The 22,506-nt window shown below is 42.0% G+C and overlaps 1 protein-coding gene across 10 annotated transcripts in view; it reads left to right on the forward strand.

Moving 5' to 3' along the window:
- Positions 1-2,126: 2,126 nt before the first annotated feature.
- ZFAND4 (zinc finger AN1-type containing 4) overlaps positions 2,127-22,506 on the forward strand; it is a 62,791-nt gene continuing 42,411 nt past the window's right edge. For 2 of the 10 annotated variants that reach the window (XR_004436438.1, XM_033208567.1), the window contains exons 1-2: positions 2,127-3,968; positions 18,911-19,211. Coding sequence is in view for 5 of the 10 variants with exons in the window: in XM_033208567.1 (XP_033064458.1) it covers positions 19,028-19,211 (184 nt within the window). In the remaining 5 variants the exon portion in view is untranslated. Of the gene's footprint in view, positions 4,001-18,910; positions 19,212-22,506 lie in introns of all 10 variants that reach the window. The other 8 variants (XM_033208566.1, XM_033208569.1, XM_033208562.1 and 5 more) reach the window with 7 other exon arrangements.

Consider the following 22,506-nt stretch of genomic DNA (forward strand, 5'->3'; position numbering starts at 1 on the left):
AGGCTTGAGCCACCATGCCCGGCCAAATTTGCTTATTTTTAAGCTTTTTGATGCTTTTCTGTTTTGTTTTGGTTTATTTCCTATTTATTAATACAAGTTCTTTAGGTATTTTGGATATTTGTTAAAAAGCTTTTCAATTTCTTCATTGCTTTCTTTGCTGTGAAGGTTTTCAGTCTGACATAGTCCCATGTTTAGTTTTGCTTTTCATGTCTCCACTTTTGTGATTCAGTAAATTACTGTCAAGATCCATACCTAGAAACTTCTAGACAAAAACCTAAAAGAAAAGTTTTCTCATCTCAGGTTATTTTATTTTATTTTCCAAGACAAGAGTCTTGCTCTGTTGCCCAGGCTGGAGTGCAGTGGTACGATCTCGGCTCACTGCAACCTTCGCCTCCGGAGTTCAAGCGATTCTCCTGCCTCAGCCTCCTTAGTAGCTGGGACTACAGGCATGCGCTACCATGCCTGGCTAATTTTTGTATTTTTAGTAGAGACAGGGTTTCACTATGTTGGGCAGGATGGTCTCGACTTCCTGACCTTGTGATCCACCCGCCTCTGCTTCCCAAATTACTGGGATTACAGTCGTGAGCCACCATGCTTGGCCACATTTAAATCTTTAATAAATTTTTATTTTAGTTTGGCAAACTATGCCCTCCCCCCAACCCACTGTCGGATTTTGCTAATAAAGTGTTATTGGAACACAACCATACTCATTCATTTACTTACTTTCTATTGCTGTTTTCACCCTACCTCCAATGTAACAGTTGAGTCATGAAGACAGAGACCAGATGGCTCACAGAGCCTCAGATGTTTTCTATCTGACCCTTTTATTTTATTTATTTTTTTGAGACAGAGTCTTGCCCTGTCACCTAGGCTGGAGTGCAGTCATGTGATCTCAGCTCACTGCAACCTCTGTTTCTCGGCTTCAAGCGATGCTCCTGCCTTAGCCTCCCAAGTAGCTGGGATTACAGGCGCCTGCCACCACACCCAGCTAATTTTTGTATTTGTAGTAGAGACGAGGTTTCACCATGTTGGCCAGGTTGGTCTTGAACTCCTGACCTCGTGATCCACCCACCTTGGCGTCCCAAAGTGCTGGGATTACAGGTGTAAGCCACCATGCCTGGCCCTGCCCCTTTACATAAACAGTTTGCTGACCATTGCTCTAAGGCATCCTGTTCCATTCTTGCCTTGTGGAAGTAGCAGAATGAATGTAGGTAATAGCAGGGGGAAGTGCTGAGGATGGAAATGTCAGCCTCTAGAGCAGCACTGCCCCATTGAACTCTGTGGGAATGAAAACGTTCTTTATCTGCATCGACAAAGGCAGTAGCCACCAGCCACCTGGATTGCTGATCCCATTCTAGTCTGTGCTTTTTGGTGCTCTGTCGTCTTGCTGCTATTCAGCCTGTCACCACGGCACAACCTTGTATGCAGCCCAGGTTGGTCTCAGCGATCCTGGAGCTACTGAGTACTTCCTTGGGTACTGTAAGATCAGATGAGGAATTACTCATATCCAGAGTCAAGATCTTTTACAGCTCCCACAGGTCAATCATTTGCCCAAGTCTGCTATGAGAATGACATGATGACAGACGAGGGCACTTGCTAGTTGCCCACTCCTTTCCCCTATTCATTTTATGCATCTTCCTTCTGTCCTTAGGTTATTTGCGCACATAGTTTCTTGCTCTAGGACCCAGTGTGGGTCAGAGTCAGCCTTTGTTAAATATGATGATTTTCTTTTGGAACAACTAAATCTACTCATCAATCAGTAGGATTGATTTCAGGGGATTCAGGAGACAATAAGTTTAGAAAATACGCAAACTACTATTTTGAGAGGCTTGAAAGGGAGAGAGAACTTACCTAAAAAAAAAGTTCCTATGGTAACAACTTTTAATGCCGTTTTATTCAGTCTCCATGGTCTATCAGATAGGTTATGTAGTAACACTAATTTTACAGATGAAGCTAAAATCTGGAAGCGATGTGGAATAATGGAACGAGTTTGGATTTTTGTATTGTGCCCTAGATTTAAATCTGGCTTTCCGACATAGCGCTGTTTGATTATAGGCAAATTGTTCTACTTTAATTAGCTTTTATTTACTTCTTTGTAGACAAGGGGTTTCAATACCAACCTTGCAGGATTGTGATTGGGAGAGAATATGTAAAGACCTTTGTCAACTATCTGGCACTCGAAAAATGGTAGATGATAATGATGAAGATGTTGTAAAGAATGGATGACTTAGCTAGGTAATGGAGCTTCCAGTATTGAGAGCCAAGGCTTTAAACACACCTGCCTGACTCCACAGTCCATGCTGTCAATTCTCCAGTGTGAACGGTTTTTACTCAGTAAGTCTCCTTCACAGGCCCTATTCTAGGCTCAGGAAGGCAAAGATTATTACCAACATAACTGTCCTCAAAGGGCTCCAATCTATTTAGCATTAAGCATATGTAGAGTTTCAGAAGGAACCAGCAGCGAGACTGGTGAATCAAAGCTTAGTGCCTCACCATATTTCCCCAGTGTATGCTCAATAGTTCTGTGGAGATAAGTTGGTGGGTAGGGTCTCAGAAGAATGAGAGGACAGGAGACACAGCTTAGGTGTTTAGTTTCATATTAGACCGGCTCCTCTGAGCCAGAAGTCGAGGATGAGTGAGCCCGCACGGGGAGCGAGATGACATTCTTTGTCAGCTGAGTAACCCACTTAGTGAAGGAGGTTCACGGAGTTGGAAAATCGGTAGGCGGAACGAGGCAGTGGGCTCCCATGTTAGGTTGAAAGGCAGGTGTTGGCTTGAAGCCAGTTACTGTTTACGCCGCAGCTCACTAGCTTGGAAACTGGAGCAGGAGGCCTGGCTGGGCTTACCCAAAGCTGGGATTTGGGCCCAGGGTGCCTACTCCATTGCCTGGCCTACAGTCCTCAGTAAATTGTACGAGGACTACAGAAAGTTATCTGTTTTCACCCTTGTCTTCAACCAAGCACGGTAATGCCCCCATTTTCCAGATGACGCAATTGAGGCCAGAAACAATAGGGGATGGTGAAGCCCGAAGCGGATTTGTTCAGGGCAGGCCGGCCCAAACGCACCAGGAGTGCCCCTGGCTCTGGAGAGGCCACCGACTGGACAGCATCTGCCTGTATCACCTACTCCCAGCAAATCAGGCGCCTGGAAGAGGATCCCCGGTGGGTCTGACGAAGAGCACTCCGGCAACCCCGCCGTTCCCAGCAGGCCGTGCGGCCGCCCTCAAGACGTCCGCGTGGGCAAGAGTCAGGGGTGCGGTGTTGCTAGGAATAAAAGATCAACATCCGGGCCTTGTAACCCACAACCTCCAGGGAATGCCAAGAAGGCCCCAGCGCCCTGGCGCCCCTGCAACTGCCCAAGTCCGGGTCCAGGCCCGCCCCGCCAGCGCTGATTGGAGGGTAGCGAGAGCGCCGTCCAGCGATTGGTAGGTAGTGTCACAAAGGGGCGGGGCGCGGCGGTCGCGGAGCGTTGTCGGTCAGTGCCTTACGTGGAGTTGTTCGTGGGGTGGCTGGGCCCTGTCGACCTGTGGGCGGGCGAGCGAGCCAGCGGACAAGACTGCGGGTGAGGCTGAGCTAGCGAGCGGCCGACAGAGTGGGTGCCCGGGCTGCGAGCCGCTGAGCCCAGCAGCGCTGCCGCCGCCGGCCGTAGTAGGGCCGGAATGGCGCAAGGCCGGAGTGGTGTTGCCGCTTGGCGCCTCACTGCCGGGTAGCGTCCGGTCCCCGCCCCTCGCCTTGCGGCCTGACGCCGGCCGCGGCTGCCCGGGGACCGAAGCGGCGGGTCGCCTTTGCCCAGGACACACGCTCTGGCTTTTGTTCCTTTGGGCGTGACGCCAGCTTCAGCGGGTACCCAGCTTTCCCGACGGGTGCTGATCTCCGAGTCGCTGTTGTCACGCGGTCTGCTGTGCTCCAGATTCAGGACGGTAGGTCTGGGGAGCCCGGATTGGTCTTGGAGGAGCAACGGCTGCGCAGGTGACTCCGTGGCCTCGGCCTCAAGTGTATAGGTATCAGTATGGCGCGAGGAGATGCTGGCTCTGAAATATTTCCCAATTCCGCTTGCAGATCCACTCCGTACTTGAGCTTAGGCTACAGACAAATTAAGCGGTTGATGTGATTCTGTACCTCGTATTTAGAACTTTAGGGATGTTTTCACATATCAGTAAATGAAGATCTGTGTCACAGTTTTAATGGCAGCTTCACATTCTGGATATCTTTATGTTTGGGAAAATATTTCAAAGGTGACTGCTCTTCTGTAGCTAAGCTTTAGAGCAGAGGATGGAGCAAATTCTGAGTTACTGAAAAACAGCGCTATTGCCTGTTTACTTTTAACTTCCATTTCATCTTTGGAGTTGTAATTTTGGAACTTTTTCAGAAGAGATGAGAGAAATGCTTTGGGAATTGATTTTTTCTTTTTTTCTTTTCTTTTTTTAAGTTCTAGGGTACATGTGCACAGCGTGCAGATTTGTTACATAGGTATACATGTGCCATGTTGGTTTTCTGCATCGATTACCTCATCGTTTACATTGGGTATTTCTCCTAATGCTGTCCCTCCCACAGTCCACCTCCCCAGACAGGCCCCTGTGTGATGTTCCCCTCCCTGTGTCCGAGTGTTCTCATTGTTCAGTTCCCACCACTGAGTGAGAACATGCAGTGTTTGGTTTTCTGTCCTTGTGATAGTTTGCTGAGAATGATTGTTTCCAGCCTCATTCATGTCCCTGCAAAGGACATGAATTCATCCTTTTTTTAGTATTCCATGGTGTATATGTGCCACATTTTCTTAATCCAGTCTATCACTGATGGACATTTGGGTTGGTTCCAAATCTTTGCTATTGTGAATAGTGCTGCAGTAAACATACGTGTGCATGTGTCTTTATAGTGGCTTGATTTATAATCCTTTGGGTATATACCCAGTAATGGGATGGCTGGGTCAAACGGTATTTCTAGTTCTGGATCCTTGAGGAATCGCCACAATGTCTTCCACAATGGTCGAACTAATCTACAGTCCCACCAACAGTGTAAAAGTGTTCCTATTTCTCCACATCCTCTCCAGCATCTGTTGTTTCCTGACTTTTTAATGATCGCCGTTCTAACTGGTGTGAGATTGTATCTCATTGTGGCTTTAATTTGCATTTCTCTGATTGCCAGTGATGATGAGCATTTTTTCATGTGTCTGTTGGCTGCATAAATGTCTTCTTTTGAGAAGTGTCTGTTCCTGTCCTTTGCCCGCTTTTTGATGTGGTTTGTTTTTTTCTTGAAAATTTAAGTTCTTTGTAGATTCTGGATATTAGCCCTTTGTCAGATGAGTAGATTGCAAAAATTTTCTCCCATTCTGTAGGTTGCCTGTTCACTCTGATGGTAGTTCCTTTTGCTGTGCAGAAGCTCTTTAGTTTAATTAGATCCCATTTGTCTCTTTTGGCTTTTGTTGCCATTGTTTTTGGTGTTTTAGTCATGAAGTCCTTGCCCATGCCCATGTCCTGAATGGTATTGCCTAGACTTTACTCTAGGGTTTTTAGAGTTTCAGGTCTAACATTTAAGTCTTTAATCAATCTTGAATTAATTTTTCTATAAGGTGTAAGAAAGGGATCCAGTTTCAGCTTTCTACATATGACTAGCCAGTTTTGCCAGCACCGTTTATTAAATAGGGAATCCTTTCCCCATTTCTTGTTTTCATCAGGTTTGCCAAAGATGGTTGTAGGCTGGGTGCGGTGGCTCGTGCCTGTAATCCCAGCACTTTGAGAGGCCAAGGCAGGCGGATCATCTGAATTTGGGAGTTCGAGACCAGCCTGACCAACATGGAGAAACCCCATCTCTACTAAAAATACAAAAAAATTGGCCGGGCATGGTGGCACATGCCTATAATCCCAGCTACTAGGGAGGCTGAGGCTGGAGAATCGCTTGAACCTGGGAGGCCGAGGTTGTGGTGAGCCAAGATCACAACATTGCACTTCAGCCTGGGCAACAAAAGCGAAACTCGATCTCAAAAAACAAAACAAAAAAAAATCGGTTGGTTGTGTTTTTTGCACATTGATTTTGTATCCTGAGACTTTGCTGAAGTTGCTTATCAGCTTAAGGAGATTTTGGGCTGAGATGATGGGGTTTTCTAAATATACAACCATGTCATCTGCAAACAGGGACAATTTGACTTCCTCTTTTCCTAATTGAATACCCTTTATTTCTTTCTCTTGCCTGATTGCCCTGGTCAGAACTTCGAACACTGTATGTTGAATAGGAGTGGTGAGAGAGGGCATCCCTGTCTTGTGCCAGTTTTCAAAGGGAATGCTTCCAGTTTTTGCCCATTCAGTATGATTTTGGCTGTGGGTTTGTCATAAATAGCTCTTACTATTTTGAGATACATTCCATCAATGCCTAGTTTATTAAGAGTTTTTAGCATGAACGGTTGTTGGATTTTGTAGAAGGTCTTTTCTGCATCTATTAAGATAATCGTGGTTTTTGTCGTTGGTTCTGTTTGTGTGATGGATTATGTTTATTGATTTGCATATGTTGAACCAGCCTTGCATCCCAGGGATGAAGCCGACTTGATCATAGTGGATAAGCTTTTGGATGTGCTGCTGGATTCGGTTTGCCAGTATTTTATTGAGGATTTTCGCATCGATGTTCATAAGGGATATTGGTCTAAAATTCTCTTTTTTTGTTGTGTCTCTGCCAGGCTTTGGTATCAGGATGATGCTGGCCTCATAAAATGAGTTAGGGAAGATTCCCTCTTTTTCTGTTGATTGAAATAGTTTCAGAAGGAATGGTGCCAGCTCCTCCTTGTACCTCTGGTAGAATTCAGCTGTGAATCCATCTGGTCCTGGACTTTTTTTGTTGGTAGGCTATTAGTTATTGCCCTCAATTTCAGAGCCTGTTACTGGTCTTTTCAAAGATTCCACTTCTCCTGGTTTAGTCTTGGGAGGGTGTATGTGTCCAGGAATTTATCCATTTCTTCTAGATTTTCTAGTTTTTTTGTGTGGAGGTATTTATAGTAGTCTCTGATGGTAGTTTGTATTTCTGTGGGATTGGTGGTGATACCCCCTTTATCTTTTTTTATTGAGTCTATTTGATTCTTCTCTCTTTTCTTATTAGTCTTGCTAGTAGTCTATCAATTTTGTTGATCTTTTCAAAAAACCAGCTCCTGGATTCACTGATTTTTTGAAGGGTTTTTTGTGTCTCTGTATCCTTCAGTTCTGCTCTGATCTTAGTTATTTCTTGCCTCCTGCTAGCTTTTGAATGTGTTTACTCTTGCTTCTCTAGTTCTTTTAATTTTGATGTTAGGGTGTCGATTTTAGATCTTTCCTGCTTTCTCTTGTGGGCATTTAGTGCTATAAATTTCCCTGTATACATTGCTTTAAATGTGTCCCACATATTCTGGTATGTTGTGTCTTTGTTCTCATGGGTTTCAAATAACATCTTTATTTCTGCCTTTATTTCATTATTTACACAGTAGTCATTCAGGAGCAGGTTGTTCAGTTTCCATGTAGTTGTGCAGTTTTGAGTGAGTTTCTTAATCCTGAGTTCTAATTTGATTGCACTGTGGTCTGAGAGACAGTTTGTTATAATTTCTGTTCTTTTACATTTGCTAAGGAGTGCTTTACTTCCAACTATGTGGTCAGCTTTGGAATAAGTGCCATGTGGTGCTGAGAAGAATGTATATTCTGTTGATTTGGGGTGGAGAGTTCTATAGATGTCTATTAGGTCTGCTTGGTGCAGAGCTGAGTTCAAGTCCTGGATATCCTTGTTAACCTTCTGTCTTATTGATCTGTCTAATGCCAACAGTGAAGTGTTAAAGTCTCCCATTATTATTGTATGGGAGTCTAAGTCTCTTTGTAGGTCTCTAAGGACTTGCTTTATGAATCTGGGTGCTCCTGTATTGGGTGCATATATAGGTAGGATAGTTAGCTCTTGTTGAATTGATCCCTTTACCATTATGTAATGGCCTTCTTTGTCTCTTTTGATCTTTGTTGGTTTAAAGTCTGTTTTTATCAGAGACTAGGATTGCAACCCCTGCCTTTTTTGCTTTCTATTTGCTTGGTAGATCTTCTTCCATCCCTTTATTTTGAGCCTTTGTGTGTCTTTGCACGTGAGATAGGTCTCCCAAATACAGCACACTGATGAGTCTTGACTCTTTATCCAATTTGCCAGTCTGTGTCTTTTAATTGGGGCATTTAGCCCATTTATATGTAAGGTTAATATTGTTATGTGTGAATTTGATCCTGTCATTATGATGTTAGCTGGTTATTTTGCCTGTTAATTGTCGCAGTTTCTTCATAGCATCAATGGTCTTTACCATTTGGCATGTTTTTTCAGTGTCTGGTACCAGTTGTTCCTTTCCATCTGCTTCCCTTCAGGAGCTCTTACAAGGCAGGTCTGGTGGTGAGAAAATCTCAGCATTTGCTTGTCTGTAAATGATTTTATTTCTCCTTCACTTATGAAGCTTAGTTTGGCTGGATATGAAATTCTGAGTTGAAAAATCTTTTCTTTAAGAATGTTGAATATTGGCCCCCACTCTCTTCTGGCTTGAAGTTTCTGCTGAGAGATCTACTGTTAGTCTGATGGGCTTCCCTTTGTGGGTAACCCAACCTTTCTCTCTGACTGCCCTTAACATTTTTTCCTTCATTTCAGCCTTGGTGAATCTGACAATTATGTGTCTGGGGGTTGCTCTTCTTGAGGAGTATCTTTGTGGTGTTCTCTGTATTTCCTGAATTTGAATTATGGCCTGCCTTGCTAGTTTGGGGAAGTTCTCCTGGATAATATACTGAAGAGTGTTTTCCAACTTATTTTCATTCTCCCCATCACTTTTAGGTATACCAATCAAATGTAGATTTGGTCTTTTCACATAGTCCCATATTTGTTGGAGGCTTTGTTCATTTCTTTTTACTCTTTTTTTCCCTAAACTTCTCTTCTTGCTTTATTTCATTCATTTGATCTTCAATCACTGATACCCTTTCTTCCACTTGATCGAATTGGCTATTGAAGCTTGTGCATATGTCACATAGTTCTCGTGCCATGGTTTTCAGCTCCATCAGGTCATTTAAGGTCTTCTCTACACTATTTATTCTAGTTAGCCATCCGTCTAATCTTTTTTCAAGGTTTTTAGCTTTCTTGTGATGGGTTCGAACATCCTCCTTTAGCTTGGAGAAGTTTGTTATTACCGGCCTTCTGAAGCCTACTTCTGTCATCTCATCAAAGTTAGTCTCCATCCACCTTTGTGCCATTGCTGGCGAGGAGCTGCGATCCTTTGGAGGAGAAGAGATGCTCTGGTTTTTAGAATTTTCGGGTTTTCTAAGAATGATGGTTTCCAGCTGCATCCATGTCCCTACAAAGGACGCAAACTCATCCTTTTTTATGGCTGCATAGTATTCCATGGTGTATATGTGCCACATAACCATCATTCTTAGCAAACTATCACAAGAAGAGAAAACCAAACACCTCATGTTCTCACTCATAGGTGGGAACTGAACAATGAGATCACTCAGACTCGGGAAGGGGAACATCACACACTGGGGCCTATCATGGGGAGGGGGGAGGAGGGAGGGATTGCATTGGGGAGGTATACATGATATAAATGATGAATTGATGGGTGCTGACGAGTTGATGGGTGCAGCACACCAACATGGCATAAGTATACATATGTAACAAACCTGCACGTTATGCACATGTACCCTAGAACTTAAAGTATAATTAAAAAAAAAAAAAAAGAATTTTTGGGTTTTCTGCTCTGGTTTCTCCTCATCTTTGTGGTTTTATCTACCTTTGGTTTTTGATGTTGGTGACCTACAAAAGGGGTTTTGGTGTGGATGTCCTTTTTGTTGATGTTGATGCTATTCCTTTCTGTTTGTTAGTTTTCCTTCTAACAGTTAGGTCCCTTACCTGCAGGTCTATTGGAGTTTGCTGGAGTTCCACTCCAGACCTTGTTTTCCTGGGTATTACCAGTGGAGGCTGCAGAACTGCAAATATTGCTGCCTGATCCTTCCTCTGGAAGCTTTGTCCCAGAGGGGCACCTGCCTGTATGAGGTGTCAGTCGGCCCCTACTGGGAGGTGTCTTCCAGTTAGTCTACATGGCAGTCAGGGACCCACTTGAGGCGGCAGTCTGTCCGTTCTCAGAGCTCAGGCACTGTGCTGGGAGAACCACTGCTTTCTTCGAGCTGTCAGACAGTGTTGTTTAAGTCTACAGAAGTTTCTGCTGCCTTTTGTTCAGCTATGCCCTACTCCCAGAGGTGGAGTCTATAGAGGCAGCAAGCACTGTAGCCCTGCGGTGGGCTCTGCCCAGTTCGAGCTTCCCAGCTGCTTTGTTTACCTACTCAAGCCTCAGCAATGGCAGACACCCCCTCCCTGCCGGGCTGCTGCCTTGCAGGTCAATCGCAGACTGCTGTGCTAGCAGTGAGCAAGGCTCCATGGGCATGGGACCCACTGAGCCAGGTGCGGGATATAATCTCCTGGTCTGCTGGTTGCTAAGACTTTGGAAAAACCACAGTGTTTGAGCGGGAGTGTTGCGTTTTTCCAGGTACCGTCTGTCACAGCTTCCCTTGGCTAGGAAGAAAGGGAAATCCCCTGACCCCTGGCTCTTCCCAGGTGAGGTAACGCCCCACCCTGTTTTGGCTCGCCCTCTGTGGGCTGTACCCACTGTCCAACCAGTCCTAATAAGATGAACCAGGTACCTCAGTTGGAAATGCAGAAACCACCTGTTTTCTGCATTGATCACGCTGGGAGCTGCAGACCGGAGCTGTTCTATTCCGCCATCTTGGAACAAACCAGGAATTGATTTAGAAATCTTTTTGGTGTCGTTACTCTTAATAGCTAGATATATAATTATAAAAATTCTGGAAGTACTTTTTTCTCTACCTGCCCCCAATTTTTTTTTTTTTTTGAGACAGTGTCTGTCTGTGTTGCCCAGGCTGGAGTGCAGTGGCATAATCATAGCTTGCTCAAGCTTGGAACTCCAGGGCTCCAGTGATCCTCCCACCATACCCTCCTGAATAGCTGGGACTACAGGTGTGTGCCATCATACCCAGCTAATTTTTTTTTTTTTAATGTTGTAGAAACAAGGGTCTCGCTATGTTGCCCAGGCTGGTTTCAACCTTCTTGCCTCAAGTGATTCTCCCACCTTGACCTCCTGAATTGCTGGGATTATAGGCATGAGACACCGTGGCCAGCTTTTTTTCTGTTTTCTTTGTTTCCTGTTCCCCTTCTTTTTTGTTTTTGTTTTTTTTTAGCTGTTTTTCCATCCCATCTTGAAGTCTTCATTGCCCCCTCATTTTCCAAGATCACGAGTCCCACAGTATACTCAGCTAAGCATGACCACACACCATTTCAAGAAGCCATTCATGGACCTCGCTTTTAGTACTGGCTGGGTCTTTGACCTGCTGCAGCTTCCATTTGCGCCTCAGCTACCCTCTAGGCATCCAGTCTGGCTTAACCAGATTTCATGGCCTCATTTTGTCCTCTGCTACAGTGATTTCTACTCCTGAGGAGAAGCATAACTATTTAGAGGGAAGCATTTTTGCTTTTGGTTATCAGCCTTGGTTCTTTTGGGATATTGGAAATTACCCCACTGACTGGACCCAGACTTACAGTGGAAGTTCCAGCACAATTAATGCTATTCGGGGTTGTTCTTTTTCTTCTGGCTTGTAGTTACATTATCCATTCTCATTATAGATGAAGAACTTCCAATTATGTTTGTTACCTTCTACCCTCCCTCAGCCTATTATTTTCAGGGTCTCACTATGGAAGAACACTGTGGTGAAGGAAACACTCTGAATTCCTTGGGCAGGCATAGTCACTCATGTCTTTATTTCTGTCATGTTCATTTTGCAGTCCTGACACCTGACTTCTGTTGCTAGAGCTGCAACTATGTAGGTAGGAGTACTGTTGGCTTCGGGGATACACACACTGGCAACTCTATAGTACACTCTTATTTGATATAGCATAAGTATGTTTTTAATAATTCATGTTATCCAAAATTATAAAAGCAGTTGCTTAAATGAGTGAAAGAAAGAGGATTAAGGTTAGAGAGCTCCATACAAAGTCATATATAAGCAATGCAGCTTTTTAATTTAGCTTTTATTTAAGAGCAATGACCCTTTACCACTATCACCAACAGTATTATTGGCCTGGTACTTTGTGTTACTCTATTTATTACCCATCATTTTGAAACATGTGTAACAACACTCAAGAGCTGTGCAGGCGAGGCATGGTGGCTCACGCCTGTAATCCCAGCACTTTGGGGCGCCAGTGCAGGCGAATCACGAGGTTAAGAGATCAAGACCATCCTGGCCAACGTGGAGAAACCCTGTCTCTACTAAAAATACAAAAATTAGCTGGGCGTGGTGATGTGTGCCTGTAGTCCCAGCTACTCAGGAGACTGAGGCAGGAGAATCACTTGAACCTGGGATGCGGAGGTTGAAGTGAGCCGAGATGGTGCCACTGCACTCCAGCCTGGCAACAGAGCCAGACTCCCATCTCGAAAAAAAAAAGAAAAAAAAAAAAAAGCTGTGCTACAAGCAACAACTTTCTTTTCTGTAACTCCATCTCTTTTAGGATCATTAACAGTCTGTAAAATGCAATTCAAAAATCCCAAATTAATTAATTGTATTTCCTATTAGTGTTATAAAAACTCATAGTAGATTCCTGTATGTGCATGTATGTTATGAGTTGGATAAACGTTGGTGGACTTCATTTGGAGTGGATCAGAATGGGATTCCTGTAAAAGCCAACATCCCTCTAAACAAACTTTTGGAGCATGACATGGCTTGGGTGTTTTGTCCCCTCCAAATCTCATGTTGAAATGTGACCCCCAGTGTTGGAGGTGGGCCTAGTGGGAGGCGTTTGGATCATGGGGGTGGATCTTCATGAATGTCTTGGTGCTGTCCCTGTGGTAATGAATGAGTTCTCACTCTGATTTCACAAAGATCTGGTTTAAAAGAACTTGGGGGCTGGGCGCGGCGGCTCACGCCTGGGCGACAGAGCAAGACTGTGTCTCAAAAAAAAAAAGTTGGCTGGATGCGGTGGCCCACACCTGTAATCCCAGCACTTTGGGAGGCAGCGGATCACGAGGTCAGGAGTTCGAGACCAGCCTGACCAATATGGTGAAATCCTGTCTCTACTAAAAATACAAAAATTAGCTTGGTGTGGTGGCGTGCACCTGTAGTCCTAGCTTACTTGGGAGACTGAGGCAGGAGAATCACTTGAACCCGGGAGATGGAGGTTGCAGTGAGTTGAGATCATGCCACTGTACTTTACCCTGGGTGACAGAGGGAGACTCTGTCTCAAAAAAAAAAAAAAAAAAAAAGAACAATATAAAGAAGTCATATTATGTAGAATTGGGCCTTTCTAGGTCTCGTGGGGTTGGAAGAAAATCCAAAATGATTGACAGATCATTTTGAGTGACAGCATGAAACGTGGTACTCTTTACCAAGATGGGGACTACAGTAAAGCAGGAGGTTTGTGGGAAAAATGATAAGTTTTGAGTATGTTGGATTTCAGATGTTTGTGGCACATACAGATTTCAGATGCCTCCGGAATATCATGCTTATGAAGTGGAGATTACTAACCAAACCACAATCTTTAAAAATATCTGCTTCTTTAAACATGCTTATATGAAAATTGTAGTGAGTTCAGTGATATCTCATATCCTTTGGTAGAAAAAAATGCAAAAAATGTGTGTATGACACATTTCTATGACTCTTGCACTTTCACAGTGTTCACTTTCTGTTTACCTAGATTTACTTACTGATATTCTTCTCCTACTCTCAGGCTTTACCTGTCCTGAAATACATTTAAAAATTTACCCGTTTTGGGCGTGCGCAGTGGCTCACGCCTGTAATCCCAGTACTTTGGGAGGCCGAGATGGGCGGATCACGAGGTCAGGAGATCGAGACCATCCTGGCTAACACGGTGAAACCATGTCTCTACTAAAAATACAAAAAAAAAAAAAATTAGCCGGGCGTGGTGGTGGGCACCTGTAGTCCCAGCTACACGGGAGGCTGAGGCGAATGGCGTGAACCCAGGGGGCAGAGCTTGCAGTGAATCGAGATCGTGCCACTGCACTCCAGCCTGGGCAACAGAGCAAGACTCCGTCTCAAAAAAAAAAAAAAAAAATTTTACCTGTTTTGGAAACACTTCCCAACTCTTATGGCTGGTATTACCCTGATACCAAGTCCAGACAGACATAACGAAAACTACAGATCATCATCTCTTATGATATAGACACAGAAATCCTGAGAAAATGCTTTCAGACCAAATCCATTAACATATGTAAAGGATTACATACCATGTACAAATGGGATTTATCCCAGTAATGCAAGATTGATTTGACACATAAAAATTAGTGTAATATGTGAATAAAAAGGAAAGAAAACCAAATGATTATTTCAATAGACAATGAAAAAAGTGTTTGACACAGTTCACACCCCTTCATGATTAAAAAGAAAACCCACCTAAAGCAGGAATAGAAGGGAAACTTATCAACCTTATAATGGTAATCTATGAAAACCTCACAGTTAACATTTTACCTAAAGACTCAATGCTTTCCTTCTACAATCAAGAATAAGACAAGGATATTCAGTCTCACCACTTTTATTCAATCTTGTACTGAAGGGTCTAGAGCAGGGCAATTAGGCAAGAAAGGGAAATAAGCCCAGTGCGGTGGCTCAGGCCTGTAATCCCAGCACTTTGGGAGGCCGAGGCAGGTGAGTCACCTGAGGTCAGGAGTTCGAGACCAACCTATCCAACTTGGTGAAACCCCGTCTCTACTAAAAATACAAAAATTTGCCCAGTGTGATGGCAGGTGCCTGTAATCCCACCTATTTGGGAGACTGAGACAGGCAAATCTCTTGAACCTGGGAGGCAGAGGTTGTAGTGAGCCAAGATCATGCCATTTCACTTCAGCCTGGCCAATGGAGTGAGACTGTCCCCCACCAAAAAAAAAAAAAAAAAAAAAAGAAAAGAACAGAAAGTTTAGAAAGGGAGAAGTAAAACTCTATATGTAAATGACGTGATCTTGTATATAGAGCTTTTATAGAGAGCATTTGTTTAGTAACTAAATGAACTAAATAAATAGTTCAGCATAGTTGCAGTGTACAAGATCAAGATATTAAAATCAGTTGTGTTTCTATATACCAGCAATGAGCAATCTGTAAATAAGACAGTGATTCCATTTATAGTAGCATTTAAAGGAATAAAATACTTAGGAATAAATTTAATAAAAGAGAACAAAACTTGTGCTTTAAAAATTATAACATTGTTGAAATAAATTAGATATAAACTGAAAAATAGTACGTATTTATGAATTAGAAGACTTAGTATTAAGATTGCAATACTCTCCAAATCTATAGACTTGATACAATCGCTGTCAAAATCCCAGCTGACATTTTTGCAAAATGGGCATACTTAAAATTCATATGGCAATTCAAGGAGCCCAGAATAGCCAACAATCTAAAAAGAGAAGCAAATTGGAGGCCTCACACTTCCTGATTTCAGAACTTACTACAAAGTTACAGTAATTAAGATACGGTGGTACTGGCATAGGTAGATCAACAGAATAAAGAGTCTGGAAATAAACCTTCACATTGACAATAAATTGGTTTTTAACAAGGATCCAAGACAATTCAGTTGGGAACAAATGGTTGTTCTGACAAGTAATACTGGAACAACTGGTTATCCACATGCAAAAGAATAAAGTTAGACCCTACCTCACACCATACACAAAACTAAATTGAAGTTAGACAATAGACCTAAATATAAGAGCTAAAACTGTACAATTCTTAGAAAAATACATAAGTCAATCCTTATTACCTTGGGTTAGGCCAAGCTTTTTAAGTATGATAAAAGAAAAATAGCCAAATTAGACTTTAACAAAATTAAAAACTTTGGTGTTTCGGAAGATACTATCAAAAGACAACCCACAAAATGAGAGAAAATATTTGCCATTCATATATCTGTTAAGTGTTTTTGTCTAGAATATGTAACATACATACATATCAATACAATATCATACAACCCAATAAAAAATCCAATTAAAAATAGACAAAATATATGAATAGGCATTTCTCCAAAGAATGTATGCAAATGGCCAATAATCACATAAAAAAGATGTACAATATAATTAGTTTTTAAAGAAATGGAAATCACAGACACAGTGAGATACTACTTCACACCCACTAGGATAGCTTTAATCAGAAAGACAGAAAGAAGTATTGGCAAGGGTGTGGAGAAATTGGCACCCTCATTCATTGTTGGTGGGACTCTAAAATGATCCATACCATTTAGAAAACAGTTTGGTAGTTCCACAAAGTGCTAAACATAAGAGTTACCACATAACCCAGCAAAGCTACTTCAAAGAGGAAGGAAAACTTATGTTTACACAAAAACTTGCAGTTGAATGTTCATCTTAGCATTATGTGTAACAGCCCCAAATTGGAAACAACTCAAATGCTCATCAACTGATGGATGGATAAACAACATGAGATGTATTGCTACAAGGGACTATTATTCAATAGTAAAAAGGAGCGAAGTACTGATGTATCTTAGAACATGATGAACTTTGAAAACATTATACTAAGTGAAAGAAACCAGTCACAGAAAGTCATATGTGATTCTATTTATGTGAAATGTCCGGAATAGACCATTTTGGAGATAGAAAGTAGATTAGTGGTTGCGCAGGGTTGAGTGGGGAACTGGGGGAATTTGGGAGTGATGGTTACAGGGTATGGGGTTCCTTTTAGAGGTGATGAACATTTTTTAAAGCGAATATGGTGATGGTTGCACAACTCTGTGTATATAATAAAAACCATTGAATTTTAGACTTTAAATGAGTGACTTTTATGGCATGTGAATTACATTTCAATAAAGCTTCTTTTTTTTTTTTAAGATGGAGTCTTGCTCCATTGCTCAGGTTGGAGCACAGTGGCGCAATCTCAGCTCACTGCAACCTCTGCCTTCTGGACTCAAGCGATTCTCCTGCCTCAGCCTCCCGAATAGCTGGGACTACAGGCATGCACCACCATGCCCGGCTAATTTTTGTATTTTTTTAGTAGAGACGGGATTTTGCCATTTTGGCCAGGCTGGTCTCAAACTGCTGACCTCAGGTGATCCGCCCACCTCAGCCATCCAAAGTGCTGGGACTACAGGTGTGAGCCACTGTGCCTGGCTCTCAATAGAGCTATTTTTAAAAAGGCTTACTCTCCTCACCAGAAAGATGTGTATCATTTGTCCTAGTTTAAGTTCAAGGCCCTCCTGTATAGAATTTTCACAATTAATAGCAATAGCAATTTGATAATTTTGTGCTCCTAGTTCTGTACTTGTCATTTAGTTTACTACTACTATTTGTTGAGCTTACCACTCATACTCATTAGCCATTGTATGTATGTGAGCAGAGATTGTCTAATATTTATTACCAATTTTAATGTCATCTTAATGCTATGATATCCTCTGGAAACTGTTGATGATTTAGTGAGTACTACTTTATTTTTTTGAGACGGAGTCTTGCTCTGTCGCCCAGGCTGGGGTGCTGTGGCATGATTTCGGCTCACTGCAAGCGCTGCCTCCCAGGTTCATGGCATTCTCCTGCCTCTCCCGAGTAGCTGGGACTACAGATGCGTGCCGCCACACCCGGCTAATTTTTTTTGTATTTTTAGTAGAGATGGGGTCTCACCGTGTTAGCCAGGATGGTCTCAATCTCCTGACCTCGTGATCCTCCCTCTTGGCTTCCCAAAGTGCTGGGATTACAAGCGTGAGCCACAGCACCCGGCCTAGTGAGTACTATTTTTAAGCAACCTATTATGATGGTTGGCATTCCTGTTATCTAGTATGATTCAAATATACAACAGGAGTAGGCATGGTGGCTCATGCCTGTAATCCCAGCACTTTGGGAGGCCTAAGCAGGAGGATTGCTTGAGCCCAGCAGTTTGAGACCAGCCTGTGCAACATAGAGATACCCTGTCTCTACAACAAATACAAAAAAATTAGCCGGGTATGATGGTGCATGCCTCTAGTCCCAGCTGCTTTGGAGGCTGGGTGGGAGGATCGCTTGAGCCCAGGAGGTTGAGGTTGCAGTGAGCTTAATCATTGCCACTGCATTCCAGCTCAGGGCAACAGAGCAAGACCCTGCCTCAAAAAAAAAAAAAAAATATATATATATATATATATAAATATATGTATACGCACACACACACACACACGCACATATATATGTTAAATGACTGGGCACGGTGGCTCACGCCTGTAATCCCAGCACTTTGGGAGGCTGAGGTGGGTGGATCATGAGGTCAAGAGATCATCCTGGCCAACATGGTGAAACCTTGTTTCTACTAAAAATACAAAAATCTTCTGGGCATGGTGGTAGGTGCCTGTAATTCCAGCTACTTGGGAGGCTGAGGCAGGAGAATTGCTTGAACCCGGGAGGCGGAGGTTGCAGTGAGCCAAGATTGTGCCACTGCACTCCAACCTGGTGACAGAGCGAGACTCTGTCAAAAAAAAAAAAAAGTCAAATGTACAATGGTTGTGAAGTTCTGCTTTGTATGGTATAGAAGACATAATTTGTATGTTTTAGAAAAGGATATGAATAAATTTTTCAAAGCCTTGCAAAAATGTACTGATGTGTTTGTTGAGTTTGGTTTATGTATCATTTAACAACGAAAGTATTTGTTGAGCATGTACTATATATATAGGTAACTGTGCTGAGCTCTCGTATGGTACATTATAATATAAAAAATATACCTATTCTTAATAATCTTATGGTCTAGATAGGAGAGTGATTTCGGAGACAAATGTGAAAAGTTCAGGATTAGACATAGTTAAAAGCACTAAAGTGAATTCTGGGGCTGTCTGGAAGATTGATATGGACCACAGGTACATGAAAAATCTTTATGGACAAATACGACTTTCAGATAGGCTTGTTAAAAAAATTCTTGTTTTTTTAGGTACAAAACTCAAAACATGAACAACAATATATATTACCAGTCTTCAAACCTGATTTGGCTAGAACTGGAATACAGTTGCCTACGACATATTTTAGAAGAACTAGAAAAGTCAAAGTAATGGATAACAGAAAAGAGCCTCCATTCTTCAATGATGATAACATGGGACCATATTACTACAGACTTCATTTCTATGATACCATGGAGCTCTTCATTGAAACATTAACTGGAACATGTTTTGAGCTGAGAGTTTCACCTTTTGAAACTATTATTTCTGTGAAAGCAAAAATTCGAAGATTGGAAGGTACTCATCTTTCTTTGTTTTTAGGATATGAAAATTAAATTTGTTCATCAATAATGTCTAGTAATTTTTAAAGTATTTTAATGGAGACAATTTCAAACATATATGATGTTAGAAAGAATAAGATACTGAACCCCCTTCTACTCCCTCTCTCCGACATTTATCAGCTTATGAACTATTTTGTACCCGTTGCTGTGTTCACCAGATTCTTTGGAAGCAAATCCCTGGCATCATGCTGTGGTGTGAAATAATATTTTAGAGTAACTTTCAGCAGGTTATGGTGACATGCAAATTCTGCCTTAACTATTTTATGGTTACTTTTAATGTTACTTTATATTTTACTTTTAATGGGAAATAGTAATTATATTCCCTTCTAGGGATCTTATTTCCCTTTTTACACTGCTTTGCAACCACGCTTTTTTTTTTTTTTTTTTTTTTTTTAATGCGGAGGTTTTCCGAAAAGAGTTTTTGGCTTACATTTATATACATTCAAAGTTCCCTTAGTATAGCAGGGGTGCTGAATAATGTGTAACGTCTCTTTTGTGGTTTGTATATTTGCAAAAAGTGCCTAAAAGTGCACTTTTTAAACATTAAAAATTAAAATTAGTCTTTTTCTTTTCATTTTGCAGATTTCTGCAATAAGTAATGTTTGCCATTTGTAGTTGTTAAAAATCCAGTTTTAAGTAGAAAATTAAATTGTTCCATATAACAGTAAATGGATCTTTGTTGATGAAACCAGCTGGAACTTGCTTGTAATATAAAGGTAGTGACTAGGGTTGCCCTCCAGCTGGTTTAAGTTCAGAATTGTAGAAGGATGAGGAGGGTTAGAATGTTTCATTTTCGTGAGGTCAAGGATTCTGATACGTGAGCTCCTGAATATTTGCTATTTCTCTAGCCCCAGGAGACATCCTACTGAAGTAAGTGGCTGGCCGAGTCCAGTGACCACATCAGCACATTCAGTAATGGCTCTTGAAGCTTTTGTCTGCCCTAAATGATTTGGTGAGGTCTAGAGTCATAATAGTCTATTTTGACTTTGTTTTGCTTTGCAATTTATATCATAGTTTAGAGGATACCGAGCATGAAGATGAAATCCTCTTGTATTGTAAATTATCTCTGTATTTTTTATCTCGTTCATGAATTTTAAATAACCTCTATGCAGCAAAAGCACTTTAGAGAGAATTCTGTTTCAATCTTTTTATGTCAGAAGAGTCAACTTGGGTTTAGAGGAGATTAATAACTCATCCAAGGGGAAATATTTAGTTTCCACGAGTCAGAACCAGAGCCAAGTTATAGATTCCTTGTCCTCTGTAGGAGGAGACATTGTGGGGACAAAAGCAGTGGCTTTGTGGTTATTAGACAATTGAATCTAAGTTTAGATGTTTATGAACAAATACAGATATTAGGAAATTAAGTAAGGTAATATGTAAAATACCCTACTATCTTAGTCTCCTGGAGCTGTCATAACAAAATACCACAGACTGGTGGCTTAAACAACAGAAATTTATTTCTGTCTGAAGGCTGAATATCAGGGTACCAGCATGGGCAGGTTCTGGTGGGGGCTCTCCTCTAGGCTTGCCCACTGCATTTTCACTGCATCTTCACATGGCAGAGAGAGAACATAGTTTTCTTTTTTTTTTTTTTTCTCTGACACAGAGTTTTGCTCTTGTTGCCCAGACTGGAGTGCAATGGCACAGTCTCTACTCACCACAACCTCTGCCTCCTGGGTTCAAATGATTCTCCTGCCTCAGCCTCCCGAGTAGCTGGGATTACAGGCATGTGCCACCATGCCCAACTAATGTTGTACTTTTAGTAGAGATGGGGTTTCACCATGTTGACCAGGCTGGTCTTGAACTCCTGACCTCAGGTGATCCACCTGCCTTGGCCTCCCAAAGTGTTGGGATTACAGGCATGAGCCACCGCACCCAGCCGAAAAATACATTTTAAGCCCTTTCTGGGTGATCTTTATACCCTGGAAGACATTGGGGGTCACACAGTGTGAGTCAGACTCTCCAAGTTAGAGGGATATGGAATACGGAGGGCAGAGGTGAGGCTGCTTGAGTTTGTCCTGCCGGGAAAATGATTATTCTGCCAGACTGCTTTTCCTTTAGGGGAAGTTTTTGGTGAGTTGAGAACTAGAGCCTGGTGGGGAGAGTGGGGAGGATGGAGGGGCTAGTGGAGAAAGGGCTGAAGGAGTGTGCTGCTGTAGGAACAAGGAGGCTACAGCAAGGGAGGAGCAGGGCCTGCTCAGGGACTTGCAGTGGGCCTCGAAAAAGGGAACTGGAGTGCCGAAGCCTTGCTGCTCGGCTTCAGATTACTGGCTGCCCAAATTACTTAACCTCTCTTTATCTTAGGTGTCTCAGTCTAAAATGGAAGAATAATAGTGTTTATCTCAAAGGGTTGTTCTCAGGATTAAATGAGTTAAAGGTGAAGTGCTTAGCAGAGCGATCCTCCTGCCTCAGCCTTCCAAAAAGCTGGGATTACAGACATGAGCCACCATGCCCAGCCCTCTTCCTTTGTTTATGTAGATCTGAGTTTCTGACCTACATCCTGTTTTCTGTGAATAATGTCTTTTAACATTTCTTGCAATATGGATCCACTGGCAACAAATTCTACCATGCTCAGCCCTCTTGCTTTCTTTATGTAGATCTTAGTTTCTAACCTACATCATTTTTTCTGTGAATAATGTCTTTTAAGGTTTCTTGCAAAAAACTCTAGATTTTAACGTTTCTTGTTTGTCTGAAAAAGTATTTCTCCTTCATTTCTGAAGGATAATATTTCAGGGTATAGAATTCTAAGTTGGTGTTTTTTTTCTTTCAATACTAAATATTTCACTCCACTCTTTTCTTATTTGCATGATTTCTGATGATAACTCCCCTGTAGTAATTATCTTTGCTTCTCTTTAGGTAAGGTGTTTTTTTCCCTTTTCTGCCTGATTTAAGGATTTTGTCTTTGTCTTTGCTTTTCTACAGTTTGATATAATATGTTGAAGGTGTAGATTTTTTGGTAGTTACTGTGTTTGGTATTCTCTGAGCTTCTTGGATCTGCGGTTTGGTATGTTTCATTAATTTTGGAAAATCGGGCCATTATTTAACTATTTCTTCTGTCTCATTTTTTCTTCTGATATTCTAGTAGCACCTTTTGAAATTGCTACAACTTTTGAAATTGTCCCACAGTTAATAGATGTTGTTTTTGTGTGTTCTTTTTTCTCTTAACAGTCCATTTTGCCAAGTTTATTTTCTTTTCTTTGTTTCTTTTATTTATTTATTTTGAGATGGGATTTCCCTGTGTTGGCCAGGCT

The sequence above is a fragment of the Trachypithecus francoisi genome, unplaced genomic scaffold (assembly GCF_009764315.1).
Source record: "Trachypithecus francoisi isolate TF-2019V2 unplaced genomic scaffold, Tfra_2.0 Lachesis_group9, whole genome shotgun sequence".
In the NCBI taxonomy this organism is placed as follows: Eukaryota; Metazoa; Chordata; class Mammalia; order Primates; family Cercopithecidae; genus Trachypithecus; species Trachypithecus francoisi.